This window comes from Solea solea, chromosome 3, assembly GCF_958295425.1.
Source record: "Solea solea chromosome 3, fSolSol10.1, whole genome shotgun sequence".
NCBI lineage: Eukaryota > Metazoa > Chordata > Actinopteri > Pleuronectiformes > Soleidae > Solea > Solea solea.
This window is the reverse complement of record NC_081136.1, coordinates 33,448,031-33,474,785: the sequence shown is the minus strand read 5'-3', so window position 1 is coordinate 33,474,785 and position 26,755 is coordinate 33,448,031. Positions and strand designations below refer to the sequence as shown.

The following is a 26,755-nucleotide window of genomic DNA, read 5'->3' as shown; positions in this document are numbered from 1 at the left end:
TCTATTAGTCCAGTAATCCCGTTAATCCTCACGCTGCTCTAAATTAAGACATTAAGTTTAAGAAAACAAGCCCAGCTCCGAGAGCAACACAACATCACTGTCTTATATATTTAAACGGTTTTAAAAAGCTGCACTCATAGCACCCTCTGCTGGATCACATGGTAATTACTTCAAACAGGCTGATGCACTTTTAGGCTTTGAATTTTGAACAAGTTTGAATGAAAACATACACACGCAAAGAATACACACTTACGCAGTTCGTCAAAGTGTGTATCGATGCCATTGACACCAGGGACTGAACACATTAACCGGGCCTTGAGGAAAGTGGTCCACTTGTTGACCAGACTCCTGTGGCCTCCCATATCATTCTGGAACGACATCAACACGTCAATCAGCACTTTTTGTTCTTCTTCCTTCTCCTTTTAAACGACTGCAAGGATACACTGCGGTGAGGATTTTGTGTGTTTTCTGTGTGTTGTTACCTTACACAGTTGTCCTATCCTGGCGATGGTCGCCTTCCCGGTGTGCTCTCCGTCGATGGCGTTCTCTTTGAAGAACAGGAAGATCTTGTCGTCCTCGGGGTTGTCGCTCTCCGGGATCAAGTGAACGCTGACAAACCTGGGGTCTAAAAGAAGAAAGAGGGGGAAATGAAGGGGAAATATGTAACTTCAATCATAATGTGACTTAAAAAATGGGACCTTCTGCAACCTTCTGCCCACAATGGCCTGCAGATGGATAGATGGATTGAAGCTGGGATGGATCGTACTTTTGTTCACTGTTACTGAATAAGTAAGTTATAATTTAAACAGGAATGAGTCGAATATCCAACAACTCTTTCCCTGGTTTCGAGAGGCTGCCTTCTACGGTGTCCGGGCTGCAGGATCCAGAAGAGGAGAGCGACCTTTGTTCCCCAGACTGTTCCCCTCCTTTTGAACTCTCTGAACTCCCTGAACTCTCTCAACGCTGACCTTTAACACACAAACCTCAGTGCAATAATATACTATATATACCTTTCCTCAATGTCCTTGAATTGTCCTACAGGGATAAATAAAGTTTTCTGTGTCTGAATCTGAAGAAAATCACACAAAAGCATAAAATATAATAGAAGGTTTAGAAGTTTAGATGTGCAGCCTGTCGGTACTGCACTTTCCTCTGTCACCTGGCTGTAATTAGCCCCAGGAAACATGGGCTGCAGTTCACTTTATGGCCACATGTGTCGCTAGATACAACTGTTTCCTGGTACTTCCATTAAGCCTCTTAAGTGCCGTGCATAAAAGAGACACGATCGTACACGTGTTCACACGCAGACTCACTCACTCGCTCTGCACAGATTTAATGTTACAATCCTCTGTGCCAACAACAGAGCCTCTCACCCCTATTTTACACCTCGGAAGGCAATCTCCCATGATGCTCTCCAGTCACGGCTCGATAAAAACAGCCATTTACTTTACACCCCGGCGTTGTAATATCCGACTTTAGCCCAGATTGAGCACGGCGAGACAAAAAAAAAATCCCATATAAACCCTCCCGTCTCTGGACCACATCCTCGCAAACACACATGGCTCTGATTGTCACGTGAACACATTTATCTCAACGTTAAACACGGCGAGGGGGAAATCAAAGCTAAGCGGGGCGGACCGAGCTGAGAACGATCTTGATTCGAAAGGGGGCACGAGGGCTTGGTGGGGGGTGGGGGGTGGGGGGCAAGTGGCCACAGCCACTGAGGCGTCGTCACGCGTAAAACGAGCCTGCGTCTGAAAGCCCGGGGGTTAGCCGGAGAGAAACAAGCCGTGCCATGTTACGCCTCCATGGCCGCCCGGGATATAAGAGGAGCTGTGAAAACGGAGATTGTGGCCAAAGTGGGACGCAGATTTATAAGCTCTGTGCGGGTGCGAGGGACCTCTGGCATGAATCATGTGCACCTCACACATGCTCCAGACCTTTATTGTGAGACTGCGCCACATAAATGCACACATTAATAAATCCAGCCGTGTAGGCGCTCACATCGAGGTTACACTTAACTCCTGACACAAGGAGGTTTAATCCAACCTCACAGTGAGCGGGAATTAAAGATGTGTAAATAAATTGAATTTTACCCTAAATCGTTTTCCTTAATGTGCTATAGAAGCATTCATTATTTTAGTTACCGTGTAACCTTGTTGATAAAGGCGCGACAGAATATCCCCATTCCAGTAATCCGTGCAATTACAATCCCCCTTTTATGGAGCGGGATTTGGATTTTGAAGAAAGGAGATAATCCACGGGAGCATTTGTTTGAACAAGGTGAAAGATCGATGGGGATTAAAGTGGCAACAATGACTTCTCCCTTTTCAACTCGCGCTTTATTATTAATATGTCACGGTAATCAGCCCCCGCAGAGATTTTTCAGTGCTGCTGGGTGAGGTGGTGGTCGAGGGGGGAACTCGCGAGGAATTTGACTCCTCTACAGGAAAACAGCTGAGAGTGGATTAGTTGTGTGGGAACGAAGGGGGGGGGCGGGGCGGGGGCGAAGCGATGGCACAGCTTGAGGGAAAGGTTCAAACTCAACCTTTTATGTCTCCTTTCGGTGCCGACTGATACCCAGACGGACCGCACAGACAACGACCCTCACTGCCGTGCTAATCTGACCCGCGCGGACAATTCCTGTGACTCTGTGAATGGGCTCCGATATCTGATGACTGCACATGAGGCTTATGAGGGGAATCCGACGCTTTAAAATCCGCTGGAAAAGTTCCGCCGCATCTTTCTTCGCAACTGTCCAATTACAGGGGACTTAATTCCACATTGTTCGGAATATTGTGTGGAGGCGACAGGTGCCTACTTGGATCATTTTTGGGTTAGATTCACCTGCAGAATTACAGAGAGTTTAAAACAGATATTAAACACAAAAAAGTTCTACTTTAAGTGCAAAATTGAATACTTTTTATTTTTTTTTACCATTCAGCCATCTTGAATCATGCTGCTCTGTCCTGATTGGATGATGATCTCCCAGCGTACGGAAAATTGCAAAGTCCCTTCCCATGAAATCAGCAGATGTGCCAGAGTACAGTTCTCCATCTGCCAGTGAGACAAGTTGAGTTAGGAACAAATTATGCAGCTCTGACGTGCACATGCACATTTTCTGGAACTAATCGAGGCCCCGGGATCAAACTCACCGATCAGGAGCGAGGCTGAGAGCATCCTGGGGTCATAGGGGCTTTTCCCGCGCCCGTTCTCGAAATGTGGAGCCAGTCGGAAGATGTTGTCCTGCCGTGGAATGGGTCAGAGTTCAACATGAGGGCAGTGAGAGCCAAATTAAGACTGGCTAAAGGTGCACTTAAAGCCCGTGTTTCAGATTACAGCATAGTCTGACTATAGCGCACTACTACGGGTGACGGGAAGCGCCGCAGCTTCAGCAATATTAGGACCACAACACAAGCATTTTTATTTTATGCTGCAGCAGAGAAACCAAGAGGAACACAGAGGGAATACAAAGAAAGAAACTTTTATTTTTAAATAAAGTTAGAGTTACAAAAGAGAAATCCAACTTTTAGGCAAATCAGAACACACGCAGGGTCTCCTATACTAAAAATCTGCATGGTGCAAACAGTCAATCCCTTCCCCATTGACAGGCTGCAGGAGCCACGCTGTTGCATTGATTCTCTTGTAAAACCCTCTATCACAGAGACTGATTAAACTTTCATGTTGGCGAGAGGCTGTTTAATTTCCCGTGTACTGACCTATGCTTATTTTTTGTCTCCACTTCTTCGCACAAAGGAAAACATTGATGAGGAGATAATCAATGAGCGGCCCCCAGACGCCGCTGCAGCCTGACAGAAACCCAGTGCGGTTGACGTGGCACACTTTTTGGATTTTTATCTCTCATTAGTTCAGCACAGCGCGGGTGTCACAATTCATGACTCCTTAATGAAAACTCAATTGAAGTCTAAATGACTTTATGCATATATATAACTGATTAAACCCCACACACACACACACACACACACACACACAACATTCGTTTAACTAACACTCAACGGAGCGAGTGTTTTTACCTCTGCTCTTTTGCCCATTTCCAGATAAGAACAGATGGGGTGGAAGGCTCCCGTGCCGCAGATGTACAGGTGAGTCTGGTTGTACGGCTGCAGGACTCGAACGAAGTTAGAACACTCCTTCTGAAACAGTGGGTATATATATTAAACACTTGAAAACAAACATTACAGTGTAGAAATAACATACAGTAGTAATATTTTTGTGACAAAATGGAAGAAAGTTTAAAAACTTGATTGTGAAATAATCATGAATTTGCGATTGCAATATGATTTTTACATAGTTAATCTGATTTTCATTTGAATAACACGTTTAAAATGATCACTGTGTGATTTTTGTGCAGATCTGTGAGAAACGAAGACGTTTTCTTCAGTCTGTGGAAAAGAGGGGTCTCAGACTTGTTACAATTAGTGATTCCAGCATGTTTTTGTTGAATAATAAGACTTTTTTTTCATTTTTCATCGTCGTTCCATGTCGAAAGAAACACTTGTCCTTTGATATTCCGTGAAAAATCCTCACAAAGATCATTATTTCATTTTCAATGAAACGTGATAATAATAAAAAGAAGACAAACAAAGAAGAAACAAGAAGGAAAGAAAACAGAGTCATTTGTAATAAATATAGAATTTATATAATAAATTGTCATGTTTTATTCAGTATATCCCACAATCTTAGCCCATATTAAATTACAATATTTAATATAAAATGGTAATTTGACACACATTTTTGGCTTTAATACTGCGCCTCCTGTTATTTAGGCTGAAAATGTTTGTTAATAAAAACTATATTATTATAAGTTTATTTTTTACTATACTGTAAGTCTTCCACACATTTCTCTTGTTCTCATTGATTTACCATAGACATAAAATGGTATTATTTCCCTTGAACAAAATGAGTGCCTCACAATTACCCTTTTGTTAGTGAACAGTAAAGTGTTGCTATAAAGATAATTTTCTACAGTAAAATTAACAGCTGGAAAAGAGAAATAGAAAATTGTCCACGTGCGAGGATTTATATGACAATGTACACATGTTAGCAGTAGCTTACGCACTTGCCAAATTCCCTCCTTTTATAGACGGGTTTACCCTTTATTAAAACAAACTAGACACTTACAATAAAGAAAAGCCCTGATGTGATTTGACTGAAAATGGGGAGAATAGTTGGGGAATAGAGAAAAGCTTTGTTGGAACTTTAAAGCAGGGACTTTCCAGTGGAAAAAAGGCACTGAGGGAAATCCCACCTGTAACTCAAATCAAGCGAATCTACCTCCAATCTTTAATGATCCATATGTTTCAATTTAGCGAGGGTATTTGGGTTGGCTCTCCAGGAGACGCTGATAATCCCAGTGGTGTGAGACTGTTTATTAGAGTGCTAATCAAGGAGATTGGTCGGTGTAGGAGGCTTATTAGCAGCCTTGAGGACCTGATTTGGGCACATGTGTTTAAGAGATTAGTCTGGGGTTTTGCCTAATTACAAAATACATGCTGGATACCCAGCGAACAAATAAGAACACCAAGTTGTTTGGGGATTTGGAAATGTAGCACGTTGCCGTGTCGTCGCATCACAACACAGGCGGCCAAATGATCCCGCTCGTCTCCTCCCTTGAACACATGTATCTCCTCAGGCTTCTTAACGTCTCCGTCGTTTCAGTTTGATGTCTCTCAGATGAGACATAAATGGATATGAGGTTGCAGGTTGGAGTTAAGACATTTCCCAGTGCAAAACAACATTAACTCTGCATCATACACCGAGAAAAGAAACCCCGGGTGTTAATCCATGTTATTTAAAATAATACTGTGTCGACTGTTTTTCCTCCACATTTGATATGATTGAAGGTGACAACTTGGGAAATACACTTGAACTTGTTGAGAGAATGTGAAAATAGACACCACATACTTGAGCTCACACACACACTATAAGCTCATTATAGAGCTATAAAGCCAAGTTAGCTGGCTAGCCTCACCCTGCAATTAGCATGTTTGATTTGTTAGGGCCAAATGAGCTAAAACAAAGTGCTGAAAATGGTTCCGTCTTTGCTTCCATTATTATTCAGTTTAAAATAACACACTAAATAAGATATTCATTTGTTAGGTGTGGAAATGCTGGCAGCAGATTTTGTGGCCTTGTCGAAAGAGCTAGCTTCGCTGTTTCCCCATTAGCCTACGTGCTAAGCTAACCTGACTGCAGCTGAATTTACTGTACAGACGCAACAGTTTACACTTGTCCTGAACAGTGTATTCTGAACATTTTTATACATTATGTGATTACCTTTTTGTTTGTTTCGGTTTTCACTTTAGCTTCCCTGCTAGAAAAACTAGCATAGGCGAGCACAGACCAGCATGGAAACTATATTGGTTTATGCTGGTTTTTCCAGCAGGTTATATTTATCACAGTTTATTGTAAAATGCTTATTTTTACTGTTTGGATTGTTTGTCTCAATTGTTGTGTGTGTCTGTTTAAGGTGATTTTTGTTTTAATTGGTCATTATAGCTTATAGGACTGAAAGATTTGGGATATTTATCTTATTGCATTTAAAAAAACAAAACAAAACAAAATAAAACACATTGTAATTGCTGTTTAATTTGTGATACAACTTTTTAGGTCAATATTCAGTTCAATACTTACTATCTTAAAGCGCATTACAACCATCAAAATATTAATACACTGTTTTTAAATTGCCATTTTAAAAATGATTATGATCCCAAAGAAAGAGAGCTGACATTAGCTATCTTGTACTACACGTGTTTGCATTTATCTGGGTTGAATTAAGGTATTTAACACCATTAATCTGTACATGTTATCATAATCCCAACAAAGTTCAGCCACACTGTTGCTGCTGATTTGACAAAGATGGACTAAACCTCCACGATGTCTTGTGGCTAACCTCAGCCACGTCTCTATGTCTAGATGACTGTGTTAACTTAATGACTTTACCCTCTGTTTTTCCTACTGTCGAACAGTGAAAGCACATGTGCCCTCGCATCATTCTCACGCCCCAGATTATATGCATTTCACATTGTCAGCTCTGTTTAGGATTACAGTACATGGCTGTCTTCAAGTCAGGCTCATTAGCTACGTGGGAGGCAGGTTGCACCTAAACACTGACGGCAGCCCCGTCTGTCTCTGCACTCTGAGGAAAAAATGGATTTCCTGATCACAAACCATTTGATTATACGAAAACCACAACAGCAGCAGAGGATAAATGAGTCATTATTGGATAAAATTAATGACTGGCATTGGACTGGCTATTGATGGTGACTTTCCATGAGAGAAATGGGCTCACAGATATGTATGCGGTTTGTGTAAATTTGGAGTTGAGTGAATTTTGAGATTGTGCTGAGGTCTCTATAATTGAATATGGAAAATTCAGCGGGTATGTAGCACAACTTTGGGACTATTAATTTCCCTCTCACATCCATAATGGCTGGGCAGACAAATCGGAAATGACATCATGACACATTTCAGTATCTCAAACCTTTGTTCACTAAATCAAATGCAACAAGCAGGGCCAAGTTACAGACCCATCCTGCCAAAGAGGATGATACACCCATCAGGCATTTTGGAGAGGGGGTTGGGGGGGGGGGGGGGGGGGCAGCTGTTACATTTGTTCTGCGGCTATAAAGTGTGGTTTGGAGAAATGCATCACTTTGGAAGCCCTGAATGCTTTGGTAGTGTCCCAATCAAGGCTTCCCGTGCTGCTCTCACTGCTCCATTTTCAAGGGTAAACAATTTTGTAGCACGCAAATATCTCATCGCTGTATTTTGTGTGTGTGTTTTTTTTTTTTGCTGCCAGAGCACAACCTTTTCACAGCGAAAGGCTGCAGTGTTCCTCAAGCGGCTGTGACTTCATGTTTGAGTGTGAACGCTAAAAAAAAAAGAAAAAAAGCTAGAGATCTACAGACACCAGTGGAACCTCTGTGATTTAAAAGGCACTATGTAATTCTGGATAATCCTTAAACCCTGCAGCCGCTGCACTCGAGACTCATCCAGCCGTGAAATTAGGATCAGATACCACACAGAGGAGGGCCTACTGCGACACCGTCGGGCAACACAAACAGAGCTGGTGCCATACAGTGTGTGTTCAGCAAACCTGTGCACAACTGCACATGTGAGCCAACACACCGCGCCAGATAACGGGCACAAACAATACGCTTCCGCGTGAATATGCAAACGTGTGCACACTCTCGGTCGCACGCAAAAACCACACGTTCATGGAAGTGCTTCATTGTTCTTGAGCCACTGGGAAAAGTGTGGCCGAACATCTGTCGTACAGTGTGTTCAGATGTTGGTGTCAGTGGTTAATGGCTGGTCCACAGAGGGTACAGTGAGCTGGAGGTGAAGTGGGGCACCATTATTTTTAGCCGAGTGAATTTCCTTCAGTGCTCTTTTAATTCTGCAGACGCTGGAACCACACAGTTACTGCTATGATTAATAATCTTGGTAATGTTTTTTTGTTTTTGTTTATTTATTTATTTATTTACGTATTTAATTCATTCATTGGCAAAAGAAAAGAACCATTTAGAATAAGTCAAAATTCAAAAGCAGAAAGGAGAATTCATCTTATTAAATCTGCTCCTTTGTCGCAATAAATACTTGACACAGAGCAATTATAATGAATAGGTCAAGTATTACATGTTTTTAACCAATTGGTATCGAATTAACTAACACAGTTCATTATATTTCCTTATCATACTTCTTTTAATTATATTTTTACATGTAACACTGGATTTCGATTCTTTATAGATTGTTCCATAAACTGACTCTCTGACTACCGAAATACAAATCCAACAGGTACCGAAAGATTGTGTATGTACAACAAGTGACCTTTTGCATTTAAATCAGTGACTGCAATCCCGATTTAAAACACTTTCAATCGTCCACATTTTAACCCTTTGCCGCTACTGTAATCTCTTCTCATCTTTCGGTTGAGACGTTTTTGAGATGGGTAGTGAGGCTTTTTAGGTTTGGAAACATTCCGCTGACAACCCCAGTGTCAAAGCTGTATTATTGGGTGGGTGACAGTTGGATTTTAATCCTAATCAAAACATAATGATCAGTGAAGCCAGTACTTCAGTTTAACATGTTTCCTTACGCTCTGATCACATACCATTGTCATTTCATCACTTAGTATTATACAATCCTTACATATAAAGGGATGCGAGTGACTCAAATTTTACGACAGAAGCAACAAATCATGACACCGGTATGAATATGGACTTACCCCATAGTCTTTCCCTGCCCACTTGCATTCATCCCTCTTGGAGGGGGTGGCAGGCCATGCAATCTGTGCAAAATGAGACAGAGACAAAGTCACACTATGCTGGAGGAGGTGCAGAGGAGTTTTTTTTTTGTTTTTTTTTACATGTTGTTTCTTGAAACAGGGAGGCAGTGAGTCAAAGCGGTGAATCAGAGGGAGAGAAGGATTTGTGTCCTTCCCGGAGAATGACTTTTGATTTGTCAGGTTTCATATCGACAGAAATCCATACGACTCACTCCCTTTGTTGCAACATTAGCATTGAGTGTAAGTATGATACATGAATAACTAAATAAATAAAGGCAGACAGCATCAAAGAGAAGAAAAGGAATTTGAATGACTTGAAACCAAAGTTGGGGGGGCGGGGCGGGGTTTGGGGGGGGGGGGGGGGTGAGACAGAACAGGCAGGAACTCTACCCTTTATGTTACACATGCTCGGTGAAAAAAAGACATTTTACATTTCCTAAATATGGCTTCTGGTTCAAATTATAGGATTTAAAATGTTAAAGTCCTTTGTATAGTTACAATCCCGGGCATATGGTTATACTTTTCACTTCAAATATGAAGAGAAAACAAGCTTTTGATATATTCTTACAGAAAAAGATGGGACTTGCATTTATTTCAGTACTTTGTACTTTTCCTCATGGTGAATCCATATATGACCCCCGGAGGCCTTATCTTACACACACACACACACACACACACACACACACACTGACAAGTGGCGCCAAACATGACGGAAGGGTTACTGAGATGTCCATGTTGTTTTAATAGGAAATATGTTCTCACACGATATGAGCGTCAGGGATCGCTTTGGTCTTTCTTATTTGGAATAGATTGACTTACTGTTTCTGTTCTGTCATATTTCACTTTTTTACAGTATTTTAAGGCTGTGTTACAAAGTCAGATGATGAAAAAAGAGAATCGCTTTTCTTGCATATATTGCGATACTTTTTAAGTTTCCCTTCACGTAAATATTCACTTTTTAAAGATTTAAAAACAAGATGGAGCACCATCATACATAAATATAGTTACTATGGCTGTTACTTGGGATTATGTTCATCATTTATTAATCTGAAACCAGTGAATATTCACATTTACGAAGCTGAAAGCTCACTGAACTGAATTTTATTTTATGTACTGAACCCCTTTAACATATTAATTGATTATTTGAATAGTTACATTTTAAAAATAGAACAATTAAAAGTTACAAATTCTTAATTAGATTTGAAAACAATGATTTGTTCAAAAGAGGGATGGCATTTTTATCGGTTTAAACTCCAAGTTCAGCTCTTTTGAACTGTAAACTAGCCAAAGTGAATGTGGCCGCACTGTAAAGAGCAAACACACAGAACGAGTCCTCGTGTCACGTGAATTATCACCCACGAATGGAGCATATTATTATGGCTGTGCATGTACGAGCATTAATGCATAAGGGAATGATTATATACTAGAAAAACCTGGGTGCGACTGAGCTCGATCTATTTGCCCGTGGCCGAACAGGTGTTGAGAGCTTGAGAGGCAACGAAAATGTATGCAGAAGCATGTTTATGCATTATTACGTCCCTATAATACACTGACACATACACACACACCATCATAGTTTAACTCCTCTCTAGATCAGCTGAGTTTTCCTTTCTCGGGAAGCTGAGTAATTACATTAGTTTTGCTTAATCACTTCTTTTTGGTCTTTTATCTCGTAATGTTGCAATGTTAAAATCAGTCAAAGAAGAAAGAAGGAGACACACACACACACACACGCACACACACCCCCCTTCTGTGAACTGACTATGAATTTTTCAGCACTGCTCGGCTCTTTGCAGCCTGCAGGCAAGCCTCGGTCAGTCTTGTGTGTCAATGATAGCTGCTCGAATCTGATAAAAACACTGTTAACCTAGTCCAGGTGGAGTAATGGAATTACGGACAGCCCTGTCTGGACCGAGACAGGCGGCGGGGAGGGGGTGAAGGGGAGGTGGAGAAAGGGGTAATGGACTCCAGAGGGAGAGGAGAGGCGAGGAGAGGAGAAAAGGAGTACATGAGTCAAACCTGTTTGTGGTCTCTGTTGATGTTGACGAGGTCAAAGGAGAAGATGTGGTCCTCGGCTCCCACCAGTAGTCTCCCCCGCTCCTCGTCCAGGAGGAAAGTGTCATAGCCTGAGCTGTTGGCCAAGCCGTTGAAGGTGACGAGGTTACTGGACTCTAACATCTCTGAAAGAGAAGGAGGAGGAGGAGGAGGAGGAAGAGTTGATGTTAATAAAAGTAGTATGAAATATGTTATGAAAGCATCATTCTAAAGTAAAATATTCATTTGAATACATATTTTGGACAAAAAAACAAGTTGTTGTTGTCTCTTAAAGGTCCAGTGTGTGCGAATGAGTGACAGCTGTATTCAAACATCAACATCTGCCAGTGAAACGTTACACACTGGACCTTAAAGTCATTTATTTATTTTAATTGCTTTTCAACGTTCCTTTTCCTCCCACACGTGAGTCAGATATAGCGTGAGACATTTAAAGTGAAGCATGTCCCGATCGGGGACACAATTGAAACTGTTCAGTCGTGTGATTGGCTGAATAATTCATGCGGAGTCAGGGAGGCGTGAGCAGACGCTGTGTGTAAATATGTTAGAATGTAAAGGTGAGAGTTTGCACCGTGCACTCAGACTTTAAAGTTAAAGTGGGTCAAAGTCAAACCATAATCGCCGACATGTCAGTTAACGTTTAATCACCGAAGAGGAGTTCATCAACTCTGTAATAAGCACTGGTGTTGTATTAACAACAAAAAAACAACAACACTCCCATCCTGAGTACAGGTTAACCCGGGATTATACAGCCAGTAAATCCCACAGGATGTGTAATCCTGGTGCTTTCAGTGTCAGTGAAGAAGATCTCTGAAAATCTGCACTTGTTTTCTAATAAGTCAAAATATAAAGTGCTGTTGCCCTAAAGACACTTAAGACACCTGTAATCTGATTACAGGATGTTTCTGTTGTGTTCTATTTACTTTATAACTATAATTCAGCCAGGAAGTAGTTAAACTATTTGAGGAAAAATACTTTAATTGCAGTTAAATAATGCTGTGTTACAGAATAATTTGCATTATCGTAGTTACGCGGCAGTTTGTGCTATCGCCGGAGAATCAGTGTCTTTGTCGCCAGAGAGGAGAGCGTGGGAAGAAGGCTGGTATATAGTATCCATTTTTGGGCCTGTTTTTGCACATTGAGAGACAAAGTTGCAGTGTTTTTGTAAATAAACCTTTTTTTTCTTCATATATTTTAACAGGCAGTGAATAAAAAACTGCCAGGTATTGGAAGTTATTCTGAAAAAATTGGACAAAAGCACTTTCATTATCATTCTCTGGTCCTTTCCAACATGTACTTAAAAAAAAAAAAAAGGCAATTACAGCCTTAATTGCATCGTTTTAAAGTGCGGATGAATTATTCAGCCCCACCAGGAAGTCCTTTGAGATCAAAATCTCTTATTTTGAGGCTCATCTGACCAAAATAGCTTGCCATAACAAAATTATACGACAACAAATCAATCACGGACAACCCGAGCTGAGCAAAATGCCGAATATAAATCCATTTGACAAAGCAGTATGACAATCAGCAGTGCAGCGGGCCGCTCCAAAATAAAATAATTCTGATAGCAGTGGGAAAAAAAAAGAAGTGATTTCCTGTTTAATGAAATGAATAATTAAACACGTGTATCTTTGCCTGGTTCACTGGACACGGAACATGTGCTCCATATTTCACCGCAGGTGAAGTCCGCCCATACATCAGTCGCAGTCTATCACACGACATCATCCGTCATCGTCAGTGTCAACACGGCGCGGACACATGCAGGCACACAATATATAGAAACCAGGATGTGTACACACACACACACACACACAGAGAGTCCAGTGGATTGTGATCTCCCTGCTCTCTCTCTGCAAAGCTGTGACTGACGAGCTGCTATAGGAGCCATCTGCGCCCACTCACACTGTGTAAAACCTTGGACATCTGTGTCTACATGAAAGAAGGAAACCACCGGGGAGGAAGTGGTGCATCGACCGTCTCTGCAAGTCGAGAACGAGTGAGAGAGAGAGAGGCGGATCACGGCGTTGCCGTCACTTCATAAAGGTGGTCGCAGCTCATCTACGTTTCGGGGGGCTAAAGAAATCGTGTGGGTGGGAGTGGGCATGAATGGAGGTCTGTGAATGTGTGTTTTGTGTCAGAATTTGTACTGTGACACAGATGGGTTGAGTGTGTGTGTGTGTGTGTGTGTGTGGGATTCAGTGTGTATCCTTGATTCAACACGGGCCATTTCGTGCGAAACCACTATCCACATCCACCCCGAGAGGAATCTGCACAGCGCTCATGTTTCTGCAGACATGATGAGGTGTATCCAGATAAATGCTGTGATTATGTGGTGGCCAATAGCAAAATGGGGTTTCAAGTCAGCAAAGATTGTTGCTTTTTATTTTTCAACTGCAGAATGAAGTAATGGAAAAAGGTATGGGGTGTGGCAGAAAGCCAAGGTAGACAAAAAAACCCTAAATAAAAAAGAAATATTAACTGTTTGAGGCAAAGGATTTATGGACACAATGTGTCAGAGCATTTCTTTGGGAAAGAGGTAGAGAGAGTCATTATAAATATACTAAAAATAAATAAATGCATCGTGATAGATATACGTCTTATGCTAAAAGCATTGTTCTGGAAATAAGTAATAGTACAAAAGTGGTTACATAAATGCTGTTTGTATGGATATAAACATTTAGAGTGATGTAGTTAATACATCTATCTTTTAAAAGTTTCTTTTCAAATCTTATTATTTTTGTATTATCCGTTAATATATTGTGGGGGGGAAAAAAAGGTGGTATCCAGGCAGGTTTCTGAGGCACAGAGTTTAAACCAGTCAGTAGCAAGTGGACAAACTGGAGGAAAAGAATATCCTGTATCTTCTGCCTCTTTCCACTTGGAACCGTTTCTCAAAGCTTGCCATTTGGGCCCCGATCATGTGACGACCCATATCAACTGAAAGTGACACTCTGGAGCTGAACCCATGGAGACGGTCCAAACTGGCACCGTACGCGGATCCTCATGAAAGGTTTTCCCATGATGGGCTTAAGTAAAAACACACGCATATTTCAACACGTGGTGATCACTGACAAAGACAAGGTGGACAGAGCGCACATAGAAACACACACACAAAGAGGCTTTATCTGTGCTGGGATCTCTCTGCGGTTTGGAGGATTGGAGGAACTGGGGCGTGAGCACCTAAGGACCCTTCCAACCTAAACACAGACACGCTCGTTTGGAAGTGGGAGCAGAGAAACGCTGAGAGCACATGGCACACAGCTCACACATAATATAGTAAACCAGGCAAAGAGGGAAAGAGTATCCACATTCAGTGGATGTATGCTTGGAATAACACACACACACGACAGGTTCAACATGAGTTCACTTTGCTCTACTTTTAAAAACACCAAACACAGCCTTAAAGTCATGTCCATAAATTAATAGTGACCTATAAATGTTTGCAACCCATCACTTCTCTCTGAAAACACACACACACCTAACCTTAACCACGACAACTAAATGTGTAACCCTATCCTAAACACAATTCTAACCTAAACCCGGGTCCTAACCCTCAAAAAGCAATTCAAAACCCTTATCAAGTTCTATGTATCGCCGAGCGCACTTTGCATTACCGTAGTTACGCGACGGTTTGTGCTAACGGAAAAATTCCAACAGTTTCTGGAAGCTGAGGAGTTGTGTCAAAGCCTATGTGTGGTCATTACGGTAATTTCAGGAAGCTGGCGAATCAGCGTCTTTGTCGCCAGAGAGGATAGAGTTGGAAGAACACCTGTACATACAGAAGTTTCCAAATTTTTGGCCTGTTTTTTGCACATTGAGACATTGAGAGACTCAAAAAAAATGTTATCGCAAATATGTTTCATACTGTCCAAATTTCAAATGCAACATGCAAAATCTCTTTAAACAAATAATCCCTTTTGTTTTTCCTCATTTTAAATTGTTAACACAGTATTTTAACATGGCAGTAAATTGTAAATGACTGCCAGATATTGGACGTTATTCTGGCAAAATGTGCAAAAATATTGTAGTTACGGGACATTATCTGGTCTTTTTATGGTTAAAATAAGCAACAACAAAAAATTTGAGGGTTAAATATGTGAGGACCTGCAAAATGCCTTCACTTTCTACGGTCCTCACAAAGCTACATATACAAACACACACACAAGATGAAAATTATAATCCAATAAGTATTTCTGCTTACGCGGCACAAACTAGTTGAACAGAGAGCGCACTCAGCAGCTTCTATCTCTGACACCCTCTATGGACCCAGACCCCCAATACACACAAAGACACCGTTTTTCATGTGTGTGTTTGTGTGTGCGCAAACTTGTATTTGTTACCTCTTTAGAGCCGTTTCTGGCACAAACACTTCCGGACCAGTAGTCCTCATGGAGACTAAAAATCAAAACCTCCTTTCTGAGGTACTGATTATGTTTAGGGCTAAGATTTGAGTTGTGCTTAGGTTAGTTGGTTATGATAAAGGTTAGAAAGCGTTATGTGTGTAGGCATAACTTATGTTGTGGGAACCTAAATTTGACTCGTCTTCCTTCCTTATGGGGACAAAAAAAGCAAGTTCTCATAATGTAAAATTATTATTATTTTAAGATGAAGATATGTTGCATGGTGAGGGTGAGGTTTTCGGGTTAGGCCCAGTAGTAGTTATGGTTAAAGTTAAGAGTTAAAGTCTCCAGGAAATGAATGTAAGTCAACGTAATCTCAGTCCTCTGAAGTCATGGAAACCGTGTGGTGGCTGGAATGCATGTGCGCACACACACATACACACAAGTATATATATGTGCTTTTAAATGTGTTTCAGTGGCTATGGTGCACACACACACACACACACACACACCATTCAGTCTCTACCCACATTCATCCCACTTTCTCTTGTTACATATCCGCTGTCTGCTCTCTTTCACTCACACTTTCTGTCTTTCAGGCAGAAAACGTTGACCCACACACATGTGAGGCCTCATGTGCACATGCAGGAGTTCACGCGGTTCTAAATCTAAGGCGTAAATATACATAACGCCGTACGATATGTAATTACAATGAGGTTTTATGCCTGCGTTTTCACGCTCACTTTGCACAAAAACAATGCATTATATTCAAGGACGCCCCTTAAAAACTGGCTAAATAAAAGCAAATCATTCAAATAAATTATGATTTGTTCCACTGTCAAGCTCCATTATGGAAAATAACCTGGCTCTTATCTTCAAAAAAAAAAAAAAAAAGAGCTACATTGAAAATTCAAGTGCAATTGTCTGTGGAGAGCTCTTCACTCCCCCATTCTCCAAACAGGCAGGCATTTTTCAGACGCCTACATGCCACGCAATAGTGGAATAATGAAACCGAATGAAAGAAAGGAGACAAGGCATTAAATTATGTTTATCTGGATGTGCGTGAACTGTACGCGCAGCTGTGAGTGTGTGTGTGTGTGTGTGTGAGTGACGTCAAACATAAAAGCCTGATGGGCTATGTTCCATTGAAAATACTGTCAGACTTCTTAAAGTGTTTATATATGCAGTCGATGGCGTTTTCACTCAGACTTGTTTTTTTCCCCCTAAACTGCAGCTGGCAGAAAACAGCGAGACTTAGCTCCACTAGGTGAGTTACTGTGTTATACTAAAGAGCTACTACGCTGACAGGCAGCGGGGAGGGAGAAAAAAGGGAAAGTTTGAAAGAAAATAGCAGCATGAAAGGACCTGGGCGCAGAGAATTACACGTTTATCTTTCAAATACAAGGCTAGCTTCACAAACGCAAAGGCACACTCTGTGCTGTTATATCTCCGGCGGTTTGGGTTTGGCACGTCGCTCTCTCCCCCTTTTTCTTCCTTTTTCTCCGTGTGTGGTGCCGTGTACATTTCTCATAACGGCCTTGGCCGTAAAAACACAGGTGTCAGAAACAAAAAGAAAAACAAACAATAAAAAAAGAAAACCGAGAGCTTTTTGCTTAACAAAAATGTTCAGATGAATTCTCGCTCCGAGCTCAAGGATATCATCCACGCATGCCTTGGACGTTCACCTTCCCTCCCTTTCTCTCTTTTCTCTGCCTCTGAAGGCACTAGCAGGTGTGGGTTGGTTTCCATGGCGATCCCGTGCACAATACAACCTGGGCTGTTGTCATTCAGGTGTAGCCGAGTGACTGCGCCTACAGGACGTGTGCTTCCCTACACACACGGAGCCCTTTGTGTGGTTAAACTCCAACAGAGCACAGTGCATATACACTCATTTATTATTATAAGAAATAAAAGACAGAGAAGTGTTCTTTTGACTCGCAGCACGTATCATACCCTATGGGACATACTGTATTAACACTTAGGATTAACCATAGGATAATGTAGGCTGCGTCAGAGGAAAATGTGACCGCGTCTCAAACCACACGGACTATATGTGTGCGTGTAATCTTAAGTATGTGTTGGATTTTTCACCACGCGGCACGATTTTCTCCCCTCGCTCGAGAGCCGAAGAGCAAAGTTAGACAAGAAGAGTTGACGAGAGACGAGAAGAGAAGAGGAGAGATGAAAAGCAGAGGGTTTTTGTGTCATGGAGCCACAAAAACAGAAGGTTTTCCACAGGGCTGCGTCCAAAAGATCAATATCGGTTAACAAAATCCTCAGATCAATCTTTCACTACGTTACGATTCCTGTATCCTGTGCGCACATCTCACTCTCACAGACTATTACGAACAGCTGAGTTCACGCGTTGTTTTTCAGCTACTTTGATGTCACGGCGCGGACATTTCATTGTTTTTCGTCCCAGAGAAACTCCTTCTTCTTCTGGTAAGCAAAGAAGCCGAGCTGTGCTCACAGCACCGCTCCTGCTGGGCAACTTGGTTATTACTTCAAACTGTCTGCTGCGCTTCTAGGCTCTATCGATTGAACATTTTGAAGTAGAGTTCATTTGCACTTTGGGGTCACTTTTTAAATGTACAAATTATTATTTTACCAGGTAAGAAAGATTTAAAAAATGTTTAGTTCTGTGTAATCTCAATGGGATTATCCTGGTAAAATAATGTCTTTCATAATCCGGGAAAATTGGAATGGAAATCGGATTGAATCGAATCCTTGTGAATCTGAATTAAATCAGTTAAATAATTGAGGTTTCAAACTTCTTTAAGAGCAATAAATGAATGAATGAATGAATTAATTAATATTATATGAATCCATATATGCTGAACCTTTGTTACGCCGCTATTGAAGAAATTATACACAGTATAATTTTGGGCCCAGCCCTACAGCAGCACCAATGAGCAAGGAGTGCAGGAGAAGGAATAAAAATGCACATACATAAGAAAAGCGGTCAGATATGGAATGATTTCATTAGTGTGTGTCTCCTCATGCCTTTGGATGACTGGACCACTGAGTGAGGTTTTCATGGCTTCTCCAGCGCTGCGACCACAGTCGGCTTCAGTCCTGGCCATGTTGGCCACAGAAACCTCGCTCACACATCACTAAGTGTTCCGAGCATAACCAGGCTGCCTGGCCCTCCCTGGTTTACATTCATTTCAAGGAAAACAAACACAGAAAACACTTTAACTCAAACGCAGAATACACACACACTCACGTTTGCATGCGCGTAAGAGCGACAAAGTCTTTAAGTGTGTGTGTGTGTGTGTGCAGATATGTCGCACAATCACTGTGTGCAGTAAAGCCGTGCATGGAGGAGGGGGCGTTCGGGGGGGGGGGGGGGGGGGGGGGATGCTGCTATCGCAGTTTGATGGATGGAGGTTGAGAGGAACCAGGCTGTGGTTAGCGTGGTCATGTCTGGAGCCACTGCCTGTTAGTGCGGCCTGTCAGCTGCATGCCGCCGCTGAATGTCAGCGCTGCCATTTCATTAGAAATTAATGAGGCACGGTTACAGATGTGAGCGTTTGTCCCGGGCAAAACGCACGGTCGACACATCCAACGGCGGAGACGCTGGAACACAATTCATAATTCTTTCGCAGAACGACATTTCAGGGCAGGGGATAAAACCGGCTTTTACACTGGAAAAATCACAATCTATAAAATCTCCAAGTGCAGCAATTTCTTTATTATTATTATTTTTTTTACGATGTCAAGATTGTGTCATGTGGAAATCTATAATATGATTTTTTTTGTGGGGGGTTTTCATAGCGTACCTCATTACATGTCATGCTGCTTGTGTTATTTATGACAGGAGAAGATGAATAGTAAAGAAAGAAATTGAGATTTTAAGGGGCTGGCATTTCAAGACGAGATTCAATTTGACTTTGGGATCAATAACGGGGTCTATAACAGGAGGAATATGAGCCCATATTATATTTAGAATCAGTGACGCTATGATACTGGTCAAAAGTGACGGATGTCAGAATATGAATGTGGCGTTTATCCCGACGAACGGCTGAACGACCGGATTTCTCACTTCCTCTGTGCAGGAGTGTCAGTTTTTTTATTAATCTATTTATTTATTTACATTTAAAAGCCACGTTTGACAGTTTTAAGTTTGGCAAATACTCAAAAGTGTCCATATCGGATAAAAGAAAGTGGCGATGATGAATTAATTGCGATTCGTCTATTTTCTGTATATTTTCACCCACTTCCTCGAGTTTTGTCCGCCTCGCTCTTTGTCAGCGAGTCTGTCTGTCTGTCTGTCTGTATGTCTGTCTGTCTGTCCGTTGTCTGTCTGTCTGTCTGCAGAGATTTCATTTGTAACTCGACTCTGTCCGGGTTTCGAACGGTGCGCCCTGGCTCCCTCTCCGTCTGACTGACGAGACTTAGCAGGTGGTGAGACCCATTCATACCCTCGCTCCGGCAAACGGCCTGTAACCCAAGCCCACGTCCCAAACACAGATGCAAAGACACTGGATATTTTCCCTGTGTGCATGACCATACAGCGCTTATGTACACACACGGAGGAAAAATGTACACGGAACATACGTGTTCGCCGTGTGCACACACATTAATCTCTGAGCAAACACACACACACACATAGCTGACACTATCTCCTCCTGCAGCCTCCCGTGAGCACGGTGCAGCATCCAGACTGGTTCTGATCATCGTCCCCCTCGTTTAAATAGAATTTTCTACAGCAAAGTTCTTTTGTAATCACATTTGCAAAAGAACATTTTATGAAGCAAAGCGGGAAACGCGGGCATGTTCCAAAACACGACACACGACAGCGGGGGAAATAAAAGACAGATGCACGGGAAAGAAGTCAGGTTTGACCCTGCAGATTCACGATGAAACAATCTATGATAACATAAAGACTCAAAATGACCGCAAGAGACATTCCGTGTCGCAGAACAATGTTTCCCGCTTTGTCGGAGCAAACCGGAAAAACAAACAGCAGCGCCGCAAGTTCAACTCCTGAGCTTTTTGAAGCGATTTTCTGAAATGCTGAGATACAAGATGCATCAAATGTCACCCACAAGTGCATCAAATTTGAAAATGAGTGAGTAAGTCTGTGAACTAGATCATTTGAGAACTGGGATCTTCTACAGATTGCGTCCAGAGGCACGTTCGTCTACGTCCGTCGGTCGCGCCTCTTGAAAAGTGTGAGGTTTCTGACGACACCGCCGTTTCCACCCTCTTCTCTCTTGTGTAAGCGTGAACTGGCGAAACACTGCATGAAGGACGGAATCGTGCTCTGACTGTGTCGTGTGCAAGTGTGAAACTGCCACGACAAACAAGTGACACATCTTCCCGCGAGGTGATGAATGGCTTTTTTTTGTTTTTGTAAAGTGCGGCTGTGTCATTGCACAATTATCTGCGGGACAATCAGCGCGACTACACAAACACACACACACACATACTTTGCTATGCCATCTTTCAACTTGTGGCCGAGGGGTGGTGGGAGCTCACCAAACACTGCGGTCAGGTGTGTGTGTGTGTGTGTGTGCAAATGTCATATATTCAGAATGCAGCATATGGGACGAGTTGAGAAGCACAACATTGGTTTATATACAATAGGAATGTGGCTGTGTGGGAGCAGAGATGAGGGCAGCTCAGTGTGTGTGTGTGTGTGTGCAAATAGGGATGAAAAAAAAAAAAAGATATGTACGAACTGAGCTACAATCAAAGAGACGGAAAAAGGAGGCGAGTTAGGCAAAAATTATATACGCACACTGACACACAAACAGCCTGCTGGAAGATTGCACTTAGGGTCTGCGGCGCTGTGGTTCCTCGAGATTGAGCCACGGGAGAGGAAGAAGAAGGGGGGGGGGGGTAGGAGGAGGAGGAGAGAGCGAGGGAAGGGGAAGAGAGGGAAGAGAGGGGAGGGAGAGGCAGACATCTCCAAAGTTGGCGCATTGGGAGAACACCTTCTAATTATCTACATCCGCTCTGTCAACCTCAGCCCACAGAGCGGACAGGGAAACGGCGAGAAAGACTCACTCATTCACATCCGTGAAATAACGAAGAGAAGAAACACTCGGTGATGAATGCAAACACCCACAAACACACACACACACACACACACACACACACGGTGCTTATTTTCACTTGCAGGCACGCCCACACGCAAACACACACACACACACAGACGGGCCTAATATGGGGCTGAGTCCAGACTGCGTCGAGTGCGGTTCCACACCAAGTGTCTATTTTCGAAGGCTCGCGAGCCAATTTCGGATTCCCTCTGTCTGTTTCTCTATCTTCCCTCCTCGGTTCCACCCATGCGGGGCCTGGTACGCGAGGGCGGGCGGCCCCAGCGTCAGGAGGTCATACGCGGCAGGCTGCGTAATTACCCCCGGAGCTGAGGGTAATTATCAGGTTGTTTAACGAGAGCTTTTATTCTGAAAAGCGCCGCTCCCTGGCTCCCTCGCAGGGATCACAATGGGGTCAAACCCTTGCACATAATACACTGTACGTTGCTGTATGAGCACGTAGTGACCTTCAGGGGTCAGTGTTCCTCCTGTGCACGGACTGTGTTCAGGGATGCATTGATCCCTGCTCGTGTGTCACTGTTGCAGGCTTGTAATACAGCGACCGTATTGCACTTGCAGCACTATCACTATTTGATTATTTCCCGTTAAATGAAGTCATATAAACACTTATTTTAGCGTTTCAGCAGCGTCCGCCGCTCCTTGCTGTAACACGGACAGAAAGAGCTGTTTTAGCGCGAAGGAGACGAGAAAATAATTAACCCCTGTGATCATTGTTCTGTCCCCGTGAAGTCAGATCCCTTTTCCGCGGAATGTCTAACTGACCCCACTGGGAAATCATTTACTCCACACTTGCTGCACCAGCTGTTCCCCCGAGAGGTCATTTTATCTACCTGCCTCCATTTCTCAGACATTCTCCCACTCAAAGTGCTCACTCTGCAGTCGCTCTGCTGGCTGCCTGTCCTTTCCACGCAGGGGGGGGACGGGGGGGGACGGGGACGGGGAGAATCACTTACTTTTGTCCGACTATCGGCCCCCGGAGGCAGATCATCGGCGGCCATTTGAGAGTGATTTCACGTGCTCGGTGTGTGTTTGCCTCAGACTTACAGCCCCCGCTGTCCAGGTCCTTCAGTTCACACCCGAGGGTTTTTTCACATTAAAAATTAGGATTATATTCCCATGACATCGGAAATGCGACATGACACAAAATGAATCAGAGTGAAAAAAAACACGATGAAACTTGGTGACAAACAAAATGTTGAATAAGTAAACATGGCAAAGTGATAAAGATGATAAAAAAAAGGATTTTTCAGATTCAGGATTTGGCAAAAATGGACTCTCAGAGACGAGACAACCTGTAACCAGACTGTCAATCACAACTTCTTATGTACCTTTTCGTTATCATCTACTGTATTTTCCTTTCGGTCAATGACATCATGCTCCACTGCAGAAGAAGACCTGAAAGTACCGCGTGAGACCCTAACTCCTCCTTCAGAGACCTTGTATGATATCGCTACTTCCGCGTTGGCTTCAGGAAGGAAACCGTAAACTAGGAGACTACATGTGTGATCGTCCCACTCGAGGGCCTTGGCCACTCTTCTGTTTTCGCACTTGTTTGACTGTGCATCCCAGGAGGATTCCTCCTCCTCCTCCTCCTCCTCCTCCTCCTCGTTGTTTATTTGACTTAATTACTATGCCCGGCTTCGTGGAAAGGGGGAGACGGGAGACGGGATGAGTGACACTTCACTTAGCGACCAGCCTCCCTTCCTTCTGCGTGGACTTCTACTGTACGTCGCCTGCCAGCTTCTTTTTTTTATTTATTTTTTTATTCTCCCCTTCATTAACAGCAATCTCCTCCCCTCTGCATCACTTCCACCTTCCTCCACCTTCCTGTGCCATCGGTGTGGGGTGTTGACGGAGAAGCGTCCACTGACAGGCATCAAGAGAGCCATCAGACACCTGTGAGGCCGGCGCACAAGCACACGCAGGCCCCGGGCGAGCAGTGACACACAAAGGCAGTGGCGAATGATACACTCTCACACACACACACACACACACACACACACACGAGTGTGCGAGCCAACAGCAGTTTGCAATCACACGTAATTATAGAAACACTGATTCAACAGCACAATAAAAGATACCATTTTGTGAGCTCATGCCTGCCGCGCACGGGCACAAGCACAAGCACAGAACCAGGTGTCTAATTATACGAGCGCACACACACACACACACACACTCCAGACCTGACACTTTTTCATGTCTCGCTAAAACACACACAAACACATTCACACACACCGAGACACTGCTTACAGTCTAAGAGGAGGAAATCACAAGAGAAGGTTGTCGAGTTCCCACACCAAGATGTGGCAAGAACATTCACACGCACACACACACACACACACACACATATATGTACTGTATATACATAAACAAGGAGGCTTTTCTGGCAGAAATCGCACATCTAATCCCGTGGACCTGCTCTCCAACACACATCCATCACTTCCACAGTCAGCCGACACACACTTTGACGCTCGACGACACATCTCTCGTCGTCGTATTGTTGTCAGCGACATGTTCACTTGTCAGACTGAAGAGTGGAAGGAGAGAGGGAGAGAAAGAGAGAGAGAGAGAGAAAAAATGATATTTGCATTCTTTGAACAGATGGCTGTGCAAAGACGGGATGACATTTTCCCATCAGGCTCTGCTGCGTTGTGCGAGCTGACGTGATGGAGCCCCGGGGACATGTTGTGGCTCCTGAGTCAGGTGAGTTCAGCTGCGATTCTCTCCAGATTTATTCCGTCCATTAGTTTGTGATTTTAACGTGAAACATAAAGGAAAAGTCCGACATGGGTTTAGAACGCAGACGAGGGTGATAAAGGGAAACATACTAGCCCAAATTACAACTCGCGCTCCATGTGAAGAAGAAAGCATGTCACACGGCAGGCCTCTAAACACAAGTTACGCCAAGCGTCTCGGCTAAAGATAGACAACGAATTAGATGACAAACATCATATTCATAAACATTTGATTCCCCCCCCCCCCCCCCCTCGACGGGAACAGAAATGATCTGAGGAAACCAAACCTTCAGGGTGACGGTCAGACACAGAAAAGCACTTCTGAACCGCGCGCTCGTGTTTTCGGCTGCAGAATAACGGCAAGCCGGCCGTGTTCGTAAATTTTCAGAGGACATGTTTTATGGAGGAAACGGGGACTAAAATAAAGACTCCAGAGACCACAGTCCCAGCTCTATACTTTTGGTCATGTTTCAGGACAAAGAACCACAATAGCCTCCTTCACTGACATGAAGAAGAAGAAGAAGAAGAAGAAGAAGAAAAAAGCTTCCCAAAATATGCCAAAAATGTTGACAGTTATTTCTAGCCCAGATGAAAAGTCTGCTATTACAAAGAGCCTGATTTAGTGTAGGGTGTGAGGGATGGAGAAAGAGAGGGAGAAAGGGTGAGAGGAGAGGAGAGGAAGAACCGGCGCTCCGCAGTCTCCCCTCAAAATAACACAGAGGGTAGAGAGAGAATAACATGTTTGCTGTGTACGTCAAAATGTACACGTGCACAGTGCGGACGGCAAATACGCTGCAGATGCGCGATTTACTGCGTGTGCGTTATAAATCAGCATTCCCCCCCCCCATTTAAAAACAAACTGCTGGATCCATTTACAGTGCAGTAATAAGAAGTTAGGGGGTGGTGGGGGGGGGTAGAGAGGCTGCGCGGCCCCTTAAAGAAATGTCCTATGTCATGACTGAGTTTTTTTTTTGGGACAGAAGCCATTAAAACAGAGGCACTTCACAGCGCTGCTCAGTACTGGCAGAAGGGGACAGCGCAAGGGGGGGGGGGGGAACTGGTACAGGGGCCAATATATACATTTAGCTACAGGCAAGAGCCCTTTCCTCGCCATATGGAACCAATCTGACTATTTGTAATAGTCTTTTTCTCTTTTTTTTGGGAGAGGAAGGCAGCAGGAAGGAAGGTTTGTGTGCTCATAGGAGACGAGAATACAGAGTTGGATGCTGTACGCAAAGAGGGATTCTCTACGTAAAAAGAATAAATGAAAAAGAAAGAGCGGCCCCGGAGGGGGGAGGGCAGGAAAAAGAAGACTAAGGCAGGGCAGTTTGTGTTAAAAGCAGCACAGTAGTCAGGAGAGAGAGAGAGAGAATGGAGAATGGGCTCACCCTTGTATGACAGCTTTAGCCTGGGTACATTGTGCTTGGGCTCCGCTCCTCTCCCCAGCTGCATTGCCCCACACAGCAGCACTACAATCCCAAGCAGGTAATCCATGGTGCTGGAGAGCTGCTGGCTGGCCTCCAGACCAGGGGGCACTTACACCCCGACCACTTCCCCCCCCGACTGAAATGAGCGTCTCCCGCTGTGAAGGGGGGGTGTACGCCCGAGCCCGTAGAGTCCCTGACACTGGATGGAGGGTCCCAGGCAGGAGGGGGGGGAAAAAATCCTGGATGTGCTCCCCAGGCTCAGAGTGCAGGTCTTGAGGAGGTTGGGGTGGCTGGACTTGGAGAGTGTGAAGTGGGCGGATGGGTCGCTGCTCACATGGCTCCGTGTGTGGAGGTCCAGGATCTGTTATGGTCCTTCGGTTTGATCAGGTGAAGCCTCAGCAACTTTAGCCTGGCAGGAATGAAATGAAAGGTAAATCAGATCACTTTATCCACAATGGAGAGGTGTTTCTTTTTTCCCTTCAGCAGATTTTCTTTCTTTCTTTCTTTCTTTCTATTTTATTTTTATCTGGCTTCTTCTTCTCTCTCTCTTCTGAGCAGACACTCACAGCAACCCTCTAATCCTTGAGTGCGGCTCCACCAGACTGCGAGAGAGAGAGAGAGAGAGAGGGAGTGAGAGAGAGCAAGCGCTACACCATCCACAGGAAGAAAAGGGAGGGAGGGAGGGAGGGAGAGAGAGAGAGCAGCTGAGAGAGAGACACACACACAGAGAGAGAGAGAGAGATAGAGAGAACGGGAGTGCTGCTGGTGAGAAAACGATGAAACCTGGATAGGAAGTACAGTGGATGTCAGGTTTTTATAGTGT

At 43.5% G+C, this 26,755-nt stretch overlaps 1 protein-coding gene across 2 annotated transcripts in view; it reads right to left on the bottom strand.

Moving 5' to 3' along the window:
- The window catches only part of sema3aa (sema domain, immunoglobulin domain (Ig), short basic domain, secreted, (semaphorin) 3Aa), a 38,148-nt gene extending 11,602 nt beyond the window's left edge, over positions 1-26,546 (bottom strand). Inside the window, exons 1-8 of one of the 2 annotated variants that reach the window (XM_058625130.1) lie at positions 25,894-26,546; positions 11,330-11,490; positions 9,251-9,313; positions 4,035-4,154; positions 3,156-3,246; positions 2,938-3,057; positions 483-625; positions 254-368 (exon numbers count right to left, since the gene is read on the bottom strand). In XM_058625130.1, the coding sequence (XP_058481113.1) occupies positions 254-368; positions 483-625; positions 2,938-3,057; positions 3,156-3,246; positions 4,035-4,154; positions 9,251-9,313; positions 11,330-11,490; positions 25,894-25,999 (919 nt within the window). In that variant the 5' untranslated portion in view covers positions 26,000-26,546. The remainder of the gene's footprint in view (positions 1-253; positions 369-482; positions 626-2,937; positions 3,058-3,155; positions 3,247-4,034; positions 4,155-9,250; positions 9,314-11,329; positions 11,491-25,893) is intronic. The other variant, XM_058625131.1, reaches the window with a different exon arrangement.
- Between the last annotated feature and the right edge of the window lie 209 nt (positions 26,547-26,755).